The following is a 16,796-nucleotide window of genomic DNA, read 5'->3' on the forward strand; positions in this document are numbered from 1 at the left end:
TATGATTAGGGTGATGCCAAATTTGTTTTTAGTTTTTTTGTTTCCATGCCATAATTTTTATTGATACTATTTTGAGGTACATATCTCTTATTATTACATTATTTTGAGTAATGAAAAAAACAGCAATTCTGTATTTTATTTGGATTTTTTTTTTTTACATTTTTTCATTCACCTTTTCAAATAAGTATTTTGATATTTTATTAGTTCGGACAATTGTGCAAGCAGCAATACCCAAAATATTCATTATTTTTTTTTTAGATTTTACTATTAAATGTGGCCATTATTATTTTTGGCAAGGCAGAGTGTCCTCACCTTGTAGATGTTACAAGATGGGCCATTTTCTTTTTTCTTTTTTGTTTTACTTTCTTCCTAATACTGTTATATAGAGTTTTTACTGGGTTCCAAATTCTGTGAGTTAACTCTTGCTTGTGGATATAGGTTGAAAGTTTTTAGATATGTGGTGGCTTTTCATTCTTGCAGAAGGCATAATATTTGGGTCTGATGTAGGTTCCTCATCTATTTTTTTAATATTAGTCTTATTTTCATAAATTCGGATTATGGAAATCACGATTTATGTTCTCACCTTGAGATAAGAGGTTCGTAGAGAACTATCTTCTCACCTTGAGATAAGAGGTCCGTAGAGAACTATGTTCAGTTAAAGGTATTTTCTGACCTATGGGAAAGTGATTAGCTGCAGCTCGGATTCCCCTCCTAACTCCCGGCTCTCAGTGAGGTTACATGTAGGAGCAGCTGGTTCCTCCATCATACTTCTAGCTGGAGTTCACTTCATCTGGGCGTCTCCAAAGCTTTAACAAAATCAGATCCTAACCCTTCCACTGCTTGATACTATTAAGGAAAGGCCATGAATTCACTCCCCACACCCCCCATCAAGAAGTTTAGGGAAGTTTATGGAATGACTTAGGAATTTGGCAACCAGCTCATGGGGTCAAGTGACATTTATCCACGTCTCCCAGGAGAGCAGAGACTGTCTTTAAAGAGACAAGTTGAGCCCTCAAGAGGGAGATTGTGCCTGGACCCAAGAAGAGGGTGACACAACCATGCCTGAACCAGCAAAACCTGGTAGGATTGTCTTGGATCTGTGATATATTAGCTATTAATGATGGGCAAGTTTTTAGTTGTAGACTTTTCTAGATAATGTGTGATGAGTACCAAAGAATCATCTCTCCATTCAGGACATTTCAGGATACTTTCCAGGATTTTCAGATACTCGGTTTTCCAGCAGTATGCTAAAAATGTATCTCTTACACCTGCAACCAAATCTTCTGATTTAGTATTTATATACTATTTTTTAACCTAAAAATTGTTATAACTAATGAAAAATGAAAACGAGAAACCAGAAATGTGAAACGTCAGGAACATGAAAAAGAATTTTAAATGGTCAACTTGTCTAAGCTTTACAATAACCGGCAGAGCTCTGATAGAGCTGCAGATTCTGAGCCCAGAATCCAGTGTCCCTATAACGATATCACAAGATTATCACATAGACACAATTACTGGTAATGACTGAGCAATGTGTGTATTGTTACTTACAGCTGCAGTTATAAATTTGTGCCAAGTTGTCATCATTTACAGTTTTTACTTTACTTCTATATTGTATCTACAGCAATATCTCATTTATGTTATCTATCTATCACATATCTCTATCTATCAATCAATCCGATATTGTATCTATCTCATATCTATCGATCTCATATCTGTATCTATCTATCTGTATACCTATTTTCAATGTATCTATTATCTATGTATCTATCTATTCCATTCTATCTATTATCTATCTATCTATTATCTATTTCATATCTATCATCTATGTATCTATCTATCTATCTATTATCTATCTCATATCTATCTATCATCTATCTATCTATCTATCATCTATCTATGTATCTATCTATCTATCTATCTATCCATATATCTATCTATTATCTATTTCATATCTATCTATCCATCCATATATCTATCTATCTATCTATCCATATATCTATCTATCTATTATCTATCTATCCATATATCTATTTATCTATCTATCTATCCATATATCTATCTATCATCTATTTCATATCAAATTTATCTATCCATATATCTATCTATCTGTCTATTATCTATTTATCTATCTCATATCTGTATCTATCTGTATATCTATTTTTGATGTATCTATTATCTATCTATCCATCTATCTATATCTATCTCTGTTATGTATCTATCTATCTATGTATCTATCTATCTATCCATATATCTATCTATCATCTATTTCATATCTATTTATCTATCCATATATCTATCTACCTATTATCTACCTATCTATCTCATATCTGTATCTATCTGTATATCTATTTTCGATGTATCTATTATCTATCTATCAATCTATTTATCCATCTATTCCATTCTATCTATTATCTATATATCACATATCTGTCTATCTATACATCTATCTATATCTATCTCTATTATCTATCTATCTATCTTACCTTCCCTTGAGAAAGCTGGACTTGTTCCCCGCGAAACGCGCGTCAGTAGGGAAGAGGCACTTACATTCCTTACCACCTGTTTGGGCGTAACTTCATCTTTGAGGTATAACCTTATGGCTATTGCAATATTTATTGGGGATGTATGGGGATTCTGCTTGGGACTATACAGTAGCCACTATGCACTAGGCTACTGAGAGTGGCTCTGTAGCCTAAATTCGTGTACTATACTACTAGGTGATGGGGCACTGAGCTCCATAGCACTGTCTGATAATTATTTCCCTTGCCTATCCCCTCTCCCCCCCTTCTTTTGCTTCTTACCAATATCGATTTATTTCAACAATCGCCATCTGGGTTTTAGTCTCTTTGTGCCCGTGCTGCCATTTTTTATCTCCACTCTTTCACACATATCATTTATTATTTTTTGTACTTGTAGATTTTATGTGTATGTTTTGCACTAATAAAGTTGTTATATTTTTGTACCAACCTTTAAGACTTAATTTTTTTGTATAGTCTCATGCCTTTTGAAGTGGTTGTCACAGTGACAAGTGACAGGTTCATCTGTAACCTGTTGCAGGTGTTTTTTCATTGATTATGTATTTGAGATTTGTGGTTCTACTATCTATCTATCTATCTATCTATCTATCTATCTATCTATCTATATCTATCTATCTATCTATCATCTATCTATCTATTATCTATAATCTATCTATCTATTTATCTATCTATCTAACTATCTATCATCTATCTATCTATTATCTATTATCTATCTATCTTTCTATCTATCTATCTATCTATCTATCTATCTATTATCTATCTATCTATCTATTATCAATCTTTTATCTATCTATCTATATATCTATATATCTATCTATCTATCTATTATCTATCTATCTATCTATCTATTATCAATCTTTTATCTATCTATCTATATATCTATATATCTATCTATCTATCTATCTATCTATCTATCTATATCTATCTATCTATCTATCTATCTATCTTTCTTTCTTGCCATTCTGTGTTGTTTGCTTCTGGCTATTATAATAATTTATGATTATTAACCAAGGCGACAAGTTGTACATTATAGAACTAAAAATCTCTCCATTTTTGAGAATAAGAGATGAATTACTACGTTTTTACAAACACTTTGTGATTTTAAAAATTTTAAATTTGAGATAACTTGTTTAAAATCAGATCTATCAGTTAATTTACCATTACAAACTGTGCGCATTATTAAATAGATCTGGAAGATCTGATGAGACAGGTGAACTTACTTTGAAGATATGTCTCGGAAGGGCTATAGTTTTCTTTTCCGATATGAAAATGTGCATTTTTTGAGTCCATGGAAGAAAACTGTTTTCCACACCAAGGATTATAGAACTATCTTAAACATGCAATTTTAAAGTATGTACACCTGCCTCATCAGGTCTAAGAGATCTATTTACATTGTAAGTTGTTTGCATTGTGAATTCTGGGGATAGATCCAACCTTAAGGACAATTACTGTAAAGCTGACAGTGATGAATGGTGGATATCAGCAGTAACATTACTCTCATTCTGATACTAATGTGATAACATGGAATGAATATAACACAGCCTTATTGAGAATTGTCATGGCCAAATACTACAATACACTGTATTAGGTTATATCTTATAAAAATGTGCATTTCTTTCATATATATATGTTACACTGGATTGGATTCCATGACATGTAATTTTCATCCTCTGAACTTCAGCTGGGACATAAATGGAATTATAGCCAGGACTCACATCTTCTTAAAAGAATTGCTTTATTGATCCAGTAGTACAAAAGGCACAAAAAATGGTTGAACACAACAGCACAAACATTAAAAAGGCAGAAAAGAAATATCCACTGCGCTCCGAGGCAACATGTGTCAGACCTACATGGGGCTCGACAAAGGAAATAAACCAGTGACAGACTCCTTTGACCCCTTACAAGGAACATGGGGTCCCCCTTTCCTCTCATTTCTGCCAGGGTTGGGAAGTTCTCATATATAGGAAATTGTCTGATAAATATTGACTTTTTCAGCTTTTCTACCTAAAGAATTTGAAAAACTAGAAGGGGCAGAAATAAGAAGATGGGGTCCAGATAGGCTTTTTTGGTAGGGTTAACCTTCACATGGCTCCCCCTAGCCACAATCACTATAAGGCCACGGCCCCACTATCCGTATTCGGTCAGTATTTTTTCTCAGGAGTGGGAACCAAAACCAGGAGTGGGTGATAAATGCAGAATTGGTGACTTGTTTCTATTCTACCTTTTCTCTGATTGTTCCGCACCTGGTTTTGGCTCCCACTCCTGAGAAGAAAAAATACTGACCGAATACTGATGGTGGGGTTGTGGCCTAACAGTAGAAGAGGGTTCTGCCCAGGAAGGTATGAGCCAGCCAGTGGCGGACATATCATTGGTGCAACCTGTTCAACCACACATGGGACCAGGAGGTAAGGGGACCACCACCAACTACATAGCTAGAATTGTTAATTGTAATGATTTATTGGACTTCAGAGGCCCATATGTTGTTCTTGCACAGGGGCTTTCTTCTGTCTTTATCCACCACTGGAGTCAGCATTGGTAGGGGGTTCCTTTTTTTTGTCGCCTTTGATCTCTATATATATATATACCCAAAAAGGGAATGTTACAGTGATGCCACAGCAGAGAGGACAATGGACCATAAGATCTATCATTGGAATATTTCATCTGGATACAATATTCATAATCCTTAATATATTTCTGACAAGAAACAGTGTCAGAGTTTAGAAAAGGTTATCTATAATTATCATCTTCTCCGGCAAATCCTTAGTGGATAATACAAACTAGAGCTAGGGCTAAGGTCAACAGCGAGCATGCAATCAAGCAACACAGGTCCTCTACTTAATTTAGGAAACATTTTAAGTGAAGCCAGTTGGCAAATATATTCTTGCTACTTGTAACTGTGACTTGTCGTGATGAGTTCTGCGGGTTAATATAAAACTAATGGTGTGTTAAATGACCAAAGCCTATAGGTGAACAATACAGTGCAATACAAAAATAAGTAAAAGTCATACAGAATGTTATTTACATAGGCGCAAAGAGTAAACTTCATATGGAACTAAACAAAAACTAAACTACATTAGAAAGAGAAAGATCAATGGAAATCTGTTTCGCCAAGAATACTTTTTTTTTACTTTTTTGGTAAATCATATCAATTATAACAATAAAATAATTTATTTCTATATTTTTAGGGCAGAGACAGACTGCTGTATAACTCGTACGATGATCTCATCGCACTGAACGGACTGGCTGGCACCTCTCCTGACCTGAGCATGACATTGTGATGTATTTCTATGCAGCTGTCAAGCTCAGGTCAGGAGAGCAGCTGGCTAGTACGAGTTTTACGATGCGATCCTCACACGAGTTATACGGCAGTCTGTCTCTGCCCTTAGACAAAAATAAACTAAGTACAATGCAACAATTTATAATTTCCTACAATAGGAATTATTTTCATACACTGCTCAACATTGAAATTGCTGAAAGAAAATTGGAATTATGGAAATCACTGGATGGATAGACATTTTAATGAGTGCAAATGATGCAAAAATGGAAGCTAAATTTTTAAAACATCTCGATTTATTCAGAAGGGAGTATGAGCACCACAGACAGAAATCCCCGCACTTACAGACTTGGCTGCTATCAATGAGGTTATTAATTTGTACTTGGGCAAATCATCAAAATCCACTGCTGACAGTTCCCTTGTGCAGTTGCCGACCAATGACGTCCCAGATGTGCTGGATGAGAGGCAAGTCTGGAGATGCTGCAGGCCAAGATAGCATGTTTAGGTCATGCAGGCTGCTCTAAGTAACAAAAAGCAACATGCGGCCTTGTGTTGTTGTGTTGTAAAATGGATCTTGGGACACTTTGGACAAATGTCCACTGGTTCCACGGGCAAATCAATGTAACACCAAGATAATAGTGTACCTGGAATAAAAATGAGAGGGGTCCGGATACCGTACATTATGCTACCCCACACCAAAATCCTGTACTGGTGGTAGGATTGGTATGACATTCTTTTGTGACGGCCTCTCCACGGCATTACTCACTGTTCCCATCTGATTTGAAGAATAGTCATAGTGATCCCTTCTGTACTGCAAGTGTAAATAGAAGTCAGATACAAAGCTTCAGGCATCAATGTCTACAAAAATCATCAGTAGGCATTTGCACAACATAGGGCTAAAAGCCAGACATCCTGCTACAGGTGCTCCGTTGACTTAATGTCACCACTCTCAAAGAGCAAGACGGCAATAGAGGCTGAAATGGAGATTTATTCTCTTCAGTGATAAGTCCTGTTTTTATTTTGGATGCAATAATAGCCGGAGATTGGTCTAGGGAACACATGGGCAGTACAAAGAGGCCTTCACAAAAGAACACAAATGTGTACCAGGAGCCATTTTTTTAACATGTCAACACCAGGCTGCATATTGGTTTGCTAGTGTGAGCAGACAGCATGGCCTAAATATGCCCACATGGCTACAGCGTCTCAGGACTTGTCTCTCATGGAGCACATATGGGACATTATTGGTCGGTGATTACACAGGGAACTGTCAGCAGCGGATCTTGATGATTTGTCCAAGTGCACTTAGCATGACAGAACATTACTCAGATGACCATTAATGACCTCACTGATAGCAGCCACGGCTGTGTGAGTGGGGATTTCTGCACATGGCGCTCATACTCCATACTGAATAAATCTAGATGATTTTAAAATTTGGTTTCCATTTTGTCATCATTTGCATATCATTATCATGTCTGACCATCCAATGATTTCCATGACTCCATGATTTTCCATCTTGGTGTTCCAATTTCAATGTTGAGGAGCATACGACCGTATTTCACTTTCAATAGTGGTGTCATTTCATACAGCAGAAGGGACTTTGGGTTCCCTCAGGCACCAGAGCTCAAGTGCGACTGTTTAGAAGACTTGTTGGGTTGGGGGGTAAGGTGGGGTAGGGGGGGTTGTAGTTAAAATTTAAAGGAATGCTAAACATAGAAAGCTCACAAAAAATTCCAACAAGTATTCCCTTAATCTTCTCTCTTTCTTTGATAGTATTTTGTCTCATATTTCAACCCTGGAGCTCGGCCATTTTGTTAGAAATCTCCCTTCTGTGCCTTGTCTGTAGCAGTATGAAAGATTGATAAGACATGCCCTCTTGTCTTAGGAGGCAGGGTTTCAACTGGTCAGCTGCCAACGACAAATTTCTAGGTTTCGTTTTCCTTTTACATCTACTGCCATCAGAGTGGCTGCACTAACTTATGATGCATCAATTGGCACTGCAAATAGTGCACAAAATTACTTCTACCTCTAATGGGCTGCGGTTCACCGGGCTTAGCCCATTGATAAGGGAGGTGCTGTTTCCTGTAAAAAAAATAGTCTTAGAAAACCCCATATTCAAATTCAGGTAAAAATTGTACAAAATTATTTGACAAAATTGGGATTGAATTTAAAATAATATATAACAAACTTTGTACTTTGGCAAGATAGAATGAACACTTTTCAATTAAAATCCAAAGGATAGGTGATACCTTATTGACCAGTGGGATTTTTATACCCAACGAGGAAGTGTGCATGCCCAACCACAGTCCCATTAACTCTTTATTGGGCTGTCGGAATTAGACCCATAGAGTGTGAATGGCACAGCAGTTGAGCATGCGCATTGCTGCTCCATTTAATATTGTTCCCCATTTTGCCGATCGGTGGTAGTCCCCCATCGATCAATAAGCTATCACTTTTTCATTGGATAGGTGATACCTTTTTTTCGCTGGACATCTCTTTTAACAATTGAGCTAAAAAAAATGGTCAACGGTGAAAAGTTCTGAAAATTTAGAAACTGTACGTCCAAACTGTGCACTTTTACTAATCACTTGGAGGCATGCAGTCATCTTTGGTTATATCGCATGTTCTATAATCTATATTGTGTACAACTAAGGGGAATCAAATGGCTGATTACTGCCCTTTCTGATATCGGATATGCATGACATTATCTCGAGTGGCTGGCATTCCTTTCATCACAAGTGAAGACTTTACAGCGCAAAGAGTGGTCAAAGCGTTTTTAAAGCAGCTTGGCAAGAGTGTCGTAGAAATAAAATACTTTAGGGGTATTAGGTTGTCGTAAATCTGAAAGATGTTATTTAAGTTTGTTTTGATCTTCCTTTTTGGAAATGATTAGGGAGGAGCAGTACCCTTTGAATAAACTGGTGACATTAGAAAAATATATTGCCATATTTCAGAGCATCAATATAGGTCATTCTTTTTTTCTCATTGGAGTTCTTACACGCTAAGGACAATTCCAATCAAAGTCAATTATCTTATCGCTTTGTTTTTGGAGTGTGAGCACAAACCAGATGACCAAAAGGGAACCCATTCTTACATGAGGCGAATATATAAATGGTATGATGTTGCCCTTAGTCAGTTTGGACGCTAGGACCCCAGTTTCTAAATTATTTCTATGTAAGTTAAGTATTGATACCCACCAATGAATTTTTCTTGAAAGGCATTTGGGAGGTTTGTTGGGGAAATCCTCTTTATTCATTGTTCACTCCTAATACCCAAACATGGCCAATTCAGGAGAAAAGTTAGTAAGGGCAATCAGATTTCATACTTTCAGATGTATTATATCTACTGTTTCTCATTGTTATTTAAGACCCAAAAAGGACATTCTCTACTCATAATGAACTCGCCCAATCCTTTTTATTTTGCACCAACACTGGTATCACTGGTTTCAGACATTACTTTAGACTAATGTCAGCTAAACCAGCCAATTTTGCCGAGTTCGGACAAAACTGTAATATGCAGAGACATCTCTTGGGGGGAGATATCAATCAGGCATATCCTATTTCAAACTGACTATCGCATTGTTCTCTTGGAGATAAGCCACCGACAGACATCTTTCTCATAGACAACACATAAGTGCTCAGCCAAGTAAAGCCCCCGTCTCACATAGCGAGATCGCTAGCGAGATCGCTGCTGTGTCACGGTTTTGGTGACGCAACAGCGACCTCACCAGCGATGTCGCTATGTGTGACACTTTGCAACGATCAGGCCCCTGCTGTGAGGTCGCTGATCGCTGCAAAGTGTCCTGGACCATTTTTTGGTCGTTGCCCTCCCGCTAGTCAGCACACATCGCTGTGTGTGACCAGCGGGAGCAGCGATCAGGCTGGTAACTATGGTAAACATCGGGTTACTAGGGGCACACGCGCACCTAGTAACCCGTTGTTTATCATGGTTACGAGCCTGCTAAAGTGAGCGGTAACTTCCCGCTCACTGTAGCAGAGTGGTAACCATGATAAACAACGGGTTACTAGGAGCGCGTGTGCCCCTAGTAACCCGATGTTTACCATAGTTACCAGCCTGCTCCTGCTTCAGCAGGCTCGTAACCAGGAGCAGGACATCGTGGAAAGATTCTTTCCACGATGTCACTGCTCCCCTGATCGTTGGTGAGTCTGCCTGTTTGACAGCTCACCAGCGACCACATAGCGACGCAGCAACGATCCCTGACAGGTCGTATCGTTGTCGGGATCGTTGCAGCGTCGCTAAGTGTGACGGGGCCTTAAGCACTCCTGTATATGAGAGAGACTGCCGAGATGGCTGCTGATCGGTGAAAGCATCAATTGGCCAACAACCATCTAATATGCATGGCTGGCTTTAGTAAGCACTCCTCCATAAAACTAATAAAGAAGTTCTTCTTTGAAAGCAGACATGTATACATTTTTTTCTTTTGCTCTTTCATACAGACCATAACAAGAGCTTGAATGCAGTAAAACCTTGACTTCCACAAAGTCGAGTGGCCATGACCTTCTACATTATGAATAAGAAATGAACTGCCTTATTGCAAGGCACTGTAAAGTCTTTTGAGAAATCTGGAAAATTTGAATCTTGGAAGCCACTTGATCATCCTTTTAGTGTTATTGTTGATAGCATGTATGTACAGGGTTGGACTGGCCCACCAGATAACCGGAGAATCCTCCGGTGGGCCCTGGCTTCTCCTTCAGGAGAGTTCATAGTGCAAACCTTGAAGCTGCTATGTGGCTCTTGGGTGGGGGAGAAAGGTGAACCCTCAGAATCAAATCCTCTGGTGGGCCCAATGTTCTTCAGTCTGGCACTGTGTATGTAGTAGGATCAGAGTATTCTCCTCCTCTTTTTGACTCCTATGTCTTCCACTGTCCACACACATAATTATTGTTGGTCTTTAATTTGATGACTCAATTTGCACAATTGATGTTTGGTCGCAAGTCAGTCACACCAAGTTCTAAGATCTTCTTGATGTCATAAAATTAGACTGCTATTCTTTTTCTAAATTCGGAGAAGGTTGTACTTCATTTATTGAAAATCTGATGAAATGAAATGGTAAAAAATTTTTTTTGTGATTTTCCTACACTAATGGTGTGCTTTTACAGATCAAATAAAATCAAGTTTTTACTTTAAAGTAGGTCTATGAGAATAGAAATAATAGACTCTTTTTTCAGAATTTTTTGATGGGTAGTATCTGGCATTGTTGTTTTTGTTCATTCTGAATATCAAAAAAATGGATGAAAAATCCCTTATGCTTCTCAAAATGGTACCAAAAAACAGCCCATCACACAGCTCCATTGATAGTAAAAAAAATTATGGTGATCCAAATTTTTTTTAATCCTCATGTGGTTAAGTTGATGAAAAAACAGAAAAGCTATAGATCTATAAATATAAATATATAAATATCTATATATTTTGGAATGCATAAATTAAAAAACTAAAAAGTTGCTGCGTCTTCTACGTCTAAAAGAGCTAAAAGAGCTACATCCTTAAGGAGTTAAACCCATAATGTAATCATGTCTTCACCAACCATTAAGTAGGTTAGGGTATCGCAGCTGTTAAATATTGACCTAGGTGTTTATGTGCAGACATATCAAATGACGCTTATAATTGGAAAGTCCTATGTTCTCAATGTTATGGATGACTGGTATTTAGCATCACAGCCTTGGGCTTCTTTCCCCATGAGACTATGCGTCCATACCACACAGTATTTCGAATGGACACTTGGTATTGTCAATAAAAAGTACACTGTTCGTGAAGAAACATCAAAAGAAATATGTCCACCTATGAATCCATTCTTTCTATTTACACAGGGTTGAGGTACCTGACACTATCCATATTCAGCATCGTTACTTGGATCAAATATTGCTGTTACCTAATAAAGAAGATGTGTGCAAGTATAGAACAGCGTCAACTGTTCAACAAGACATTTTATGGACACAGAGGACGAATGTAGATCACTTGTCTACCTAGAAGACCAACTTAGCCAAAGTTTACAAAAGCAAAATCCTGCTTCTAAATGTAAAATTCCCAAAGGGTGTCTCGAAAACCACTCTAAAATGTATGGTTAGCATTAAAGGGTTATTCCCATCTTGTGCGTTTATGGTATATCCACAGGATATGGTCTAAGTATAGTAGATGGGAGTCCCCCCAATGGGACTTGGATCATTCTCAAGAATGAGGCCATGACGAACACAGGTATCGGTGGAGAGGTGGTTGGGAGTCCCATTAATTTGTATGTGAATTCTGACCACCTTTCCCTTTCGAGCGTTTTTGGCATAAAGAGGCAAATGTCACCCATTGACTCCAGTTAGAAAAAAAAAAACTATAACGTGCGACATGACAAATTACGCTTTAGAAAAGAAGTATGGCCCCACACATTTGGAGCTGACACAGCTGAAGAGTGGTCCCATGGGTCAGAAGAGGACCAGAGCAGTGCTCAACCCAGAGAAGACAGTTTACTGAGACTACTTTAAGATTACGCTATCTAAGAATAAGACAGTAGTAATAAATATGTCCTTATGGTTTAGATGTAAAATCTCTTTTTTAGCTTTTGGCTTATGGGAGGCTCTGTGTTTGGCTCTGGTTAAATTTCATGTAAAATTTAACATGGTAACAGAGAGGGTGAAGGACAAGAGGCAGGAGAAAACAAGGACTATTCATTTGTTTGAAGCCTCAGAGACTTTAGGAAAAATAGACAGCTCGGCACCAACCAAAGAATGTCTTCTGTAACCAGGTCCTTCCTGGAACCATCTATACAAGGGGTATACATCAATAGAATATTTTGCTGTCAGTCATTTCTTAGTGTCTGAATATTTTACTCACCCAAGCTAAGACTATGTTAATGATCTTCTATAAGTGTTGGCTTTGTATGTTAATTTTGAAAAATGGAGAATATATAGTTAGAAGTCTTTGTTTTGAAACTCTAAATGATAAATGAGTTTCTCAATGCTTATGACCTTCTCACAATTAACCTTACATATTCTAAACATGATCGTTAAAAAATTCTTTGACCACCTCCCCTCATCCCCACATTGCTATTGATGAATACAGAAAAATGTTGTTGTCACTCCAGCAATGTCTGCTGTGTACTTGTATGATGGTGGTGTTAATAGACATGCAACGGGCCATCAAACATGCAATGGTCTACAAGTTAACAACCTCAAGGATTTACAGAGGTGTAGACGTGACATTTGGCGTCTCCTCTATTTTAATTTTCATGCTGGTCGTAACGTGTTGTCCACAGATAGATACAGGTTAAATAGGCAATGTAGTAATGTAGTAAAATGTTTTGTAATTTTTACAAAACCATTGCAGTTGATATATGGTCTTAAATGCTACTTTATGATTTTTGAAAATAGAACCTATCAATAGTGTAGGAACTACTGTCATATCTATACTAGAAAATTCATGAGTCTTTATGAATGTCATTTTGCAATATGCACATGATTGTTTTTGTACAGCAGCTAGGTAACCTTGTTCTAGTACCCTCTCACCTATGGTTACCTGGTATTACTAAGCATGCACAAATAAGTAAATGCCAAGCACCATCATTAGGTTAGGCTATTGCCATTGATGCGCGTATTTGTATTTGAAGGCTATCTACGCCAACTAAAACAGAATACAGCCTTGAGTTTCAGTTGTTCTATTATCCTCTCTTCTGTCTCTCAACCCCATAAGTCCCCCATATACATTAGACTATCGCCAGCCACACCCGCCAATATCAACAGGTTTGGCCGACAGTATTATATGGTTAGGAGCGCTGGCCAACTCATTGTCAAAGGCACTGGCGAACATAATCAGGAGAGAGCCACTGTGCAAAACAGTTATGGGCACTTTGCAATCCAATAGCTCATCATAATGCACATTTCTACCTGCTTTGGAGGTAGAAGTGGACCCCATTACCACTTGGACTCCTGGATGCCCCAATGATCTGTCTGCCCCTGGTCGAAGGAGGTGTTGAATGGACATGTTCAATTTTGGACTTTTGACCACTTCATTCTCCCATAGATGTCTGCAGGTGCCTTTCTTGTAGAGAACACAGAAGTGCTTGGCCAAATAAATGTTCCTGTGTATGAGAAAGATGTTCGAGATGGCTGTTGGCCAAACGATCAGTCAAATCATTGTTCGGCTGTTAGCTGTCTAATGTGTATGGGGGCCTTTACAGACCTTCAGATAAAAGGGAACATTGCAGCAGGATCATAATAGATGAGACTTCCCAGGATTTATTTATATAGCCTGAGATATTTTTCATAGGAGCAGAATACACAATTTTAGATGCTTTGAGACTGATATATACTGTAGCTGGCACTTCTATATGAACATCAAAAAATTGCTGATATCTTCTGCTTATAACATTAAAAAAACTGTCCCTCTAATGCCAGTTTCACACTTATGACATTCATGGTCTGTCTACCAACAGCGATGTCTGAACTGGTGGATTGTCTCTTGACCCTATCTCAACAGCTTCATAAATGCCTATGAGTTCGTTGAATTCGACTCAGAAGATCTGAAGTTTAGTCTCAGACCATGATTATCGGAAGTGTGGAACCATGTTTGCTTATGGTGAGCCACCACTCTTTGGAATTTTCTTGTATTTCTGCAGTTCCTATGTAAAAGATGCATGATGATTGGCTGTTGTAGGCATTGAGCTAAATGAGCTGTGGTTCTGACTAGTTGTTATGACTGATTAATGAGTAAAGATGTGTCCACCTTTTTGGTGAACTTCTTGAAGGACTACAATTTCTCTCAATGCAAACTTGATACATTCTCGCACATGCACAACATAAATAACACCCGGCAAAGTGGTGCAAAGTTGTTGTTTTTTCAGAGATAGCCACCACGCACCACTCATCTCAAGATTTATCAAGCCAAGAATAAAAATAAGAATACATACATTTATTCACTGAAGGGGTTGCCTGCTGCTTGGACACCGCAGTTATTAGCTATATTCTGTGGTGTAGACATGCAGCAGGTATTCAGTATGTCTGCACCATTGGTCAGCCGGTCCGGATAATGCATTGATGGAATTGTAGCCATTGTCTTATCTGGCTAATACATAAGAGTCTTTAATGCTGAATTCCAATCTATTAAATCAGAACTTTGTAATAAAGTATTTGAAAACGTATATTCTAAATAGGACAACTATTTAGAAGGAGTTGTCTGTTGATAACCTTCTGATACATGGGATTCCAATCACTGGGACCTGCACCAATAGGCAGAATGGGAAACCTTTATCCCTGTTAGACTGGAGTGGTAGTGTTCATGTTCAACCACTGCTCCATTCATTCTCTATGGGGCTGCCAAGCGCTACGCTTGGCTTTTTCCAGCAGCCCCATAGAGAATAAATGGAGCAGCAGTGCATATGCTTAACAACTGCTACATTCATTACCTATGGGGCTGCCGAGCGCTACGCTTGGCTTTTTCCAGCAGTTTCATAGAATGAATAGAGCAGCAGTGCATACACTCAACTACTGCTCCATTCATTCCCTATGCAGCTGCCAAGCACTATGCTTTGCTTTTTCAAGCAGCTTCATAGAGAATGAATAGAGCGTCAGTGCGCATGCTCATTCACTGCTCCATTCATTCCCAATAGGGATGCTGAGCGCTACGCTTGGCTTTTTCCAGCAGCCCCATAGAGAATAAATGGAGCGTCAGTGCGTATGCTCGCCCATCGATCCCTATGGGGATTCAAAAGCCCCCTGAGAAATGAATAGAGTAGTGGTCAGATATCCAACCTGTCAATCCATTTTGTATCTGGTCTAAAAGTGTCCCACTGGGGATAAAAGTGCCCCATACTACTAATCGGTGCAGGTCCTACTGTTCAGACTATCACCGATCAACTATCCTATGGATAGGTGGTCACTTGTTTTCACTGGACAACCCCTTTAACTATTTTTGTATATCTGATGATTAGGAAAATCCATTTTCCTAGTGACCAGAAACTCCAAGACTCAATACTATGAGTGATACGTTTCTTTTCAGACCCTGATATGATATATGTGGTGATAGAAATCTTAGTATAGCGTCACATGATCTTTTTTTAGTGCAAGCAAGATCTCCTATTTCCAGATGCCATTACCCTGATGTATACCGACAGAGTAAAGCGTATGTGTTAATTGTAGGTTAAATGTCAACACATTCTGGTTAGTAAATTCTGAAAAGTTAATTAATCAATCAGAAACTGCCAATATTACAGTCACATTAATTTAAAACTGAAAAATATTTTTTTTTTGGAAAAAATCTTTATAAATATAGTAACTTGATTACAGATCTCATTAACTTCAACTGAATCCCATGTCAAGTTCATGCAATAAGGGCTAGCAGACCACAAATCTGACATTGGGACTCAATAGTTTATTTTGAGACATGGAAAAGAAAAATGTACTACCTACTTGTTACCACCTACTTATGTTTGTACATCACACCTGGAAGCCCCTAACAATCATCTATGATCTCAGGGAGCACTTAACAGCAAGTGGCTACTTTCCCAGCAGTGACTCTAGAGGTGAAATTAGGTATTACATAGTCCTCATTGACATTTATGAGCTGTCCATGTAATGCATTCTTTGTAGTCACTCTCAGCTCTAATAGGTGAGAGTCCTCAACAAATGACACCCCTCTTAAAAGGTTGCCCACCCCTGAGGATCTTCTTTTTTTTTTACCTAAATGTATGTATTTGGGGCTAAAAACGCTTTTTGCAGTTAGTTTTCGTAAAAATTGTACACTTTTTGGCTTTTACAGGTTCTTTGTTTTCCTTCATATCCAACTTTGATGTGGTCTGTTGTGATAAATCTTTTCAGAGTAGCTAAAAAAAAATCAGATAAAGCCTCATTCAGACATCAATTTTTTTGCGTACGAGTTCTATCTGTGTTTTTCACGGATAACACTCTTACCTATAGTAGTGAATGAGGTCATTCACATGTCTATGACTTTCCATGGACCGAGTGGTCCCTGAAAAATCACGGAGA

The 16,796-nt window shown here is 38.1% G+C and overlaps 1 protein-coding gene across 2 annotated transcripts in view; it reads left to right on the forward strand.

Moving 5' to 3' along the window:
• Positions 1–922: 922 nt before the first annotated feature.
• MYBPC2 (myosin binding protein C2) overlaps positions 923–16,796 on the forward strand; it is a 128,348-nt gene continuing 112,474 nt past the window's right edge. For both annotated transcript variants that reach the window (XM_073656476.1, XM_073656478.1), the window contains exon 1: positions 923–1,080. In XM_073656476.1, coding sequence (XP_073512577.1) covers positions 1,059–1,080 — 22 coding nt within the window. In that variant the 5' untranslated portion in view covers positions 923–1,058. The remainder of the gene's footprint in view (positions 1,081–16,796) is intronic.

The sequence above is a fragment of the Phyllobates terribilis genome, unplaced genomic scaffold (assembly GCF_046119375.1).
Source record: "Phyllobates terribilis strain yellow unplaced genomic scaffold, ASM4611937v1 Scaffold_12__6_contigs__length_324123572, whole genome shotgun sequence".
In the NCBI taxonomy this organism is placed as follows: Eukaryota; Metazoa; Chordata; class Amphibia; order Anura; family Dendrobatidae; genus Phyllobates; species Phyllobates terribilis.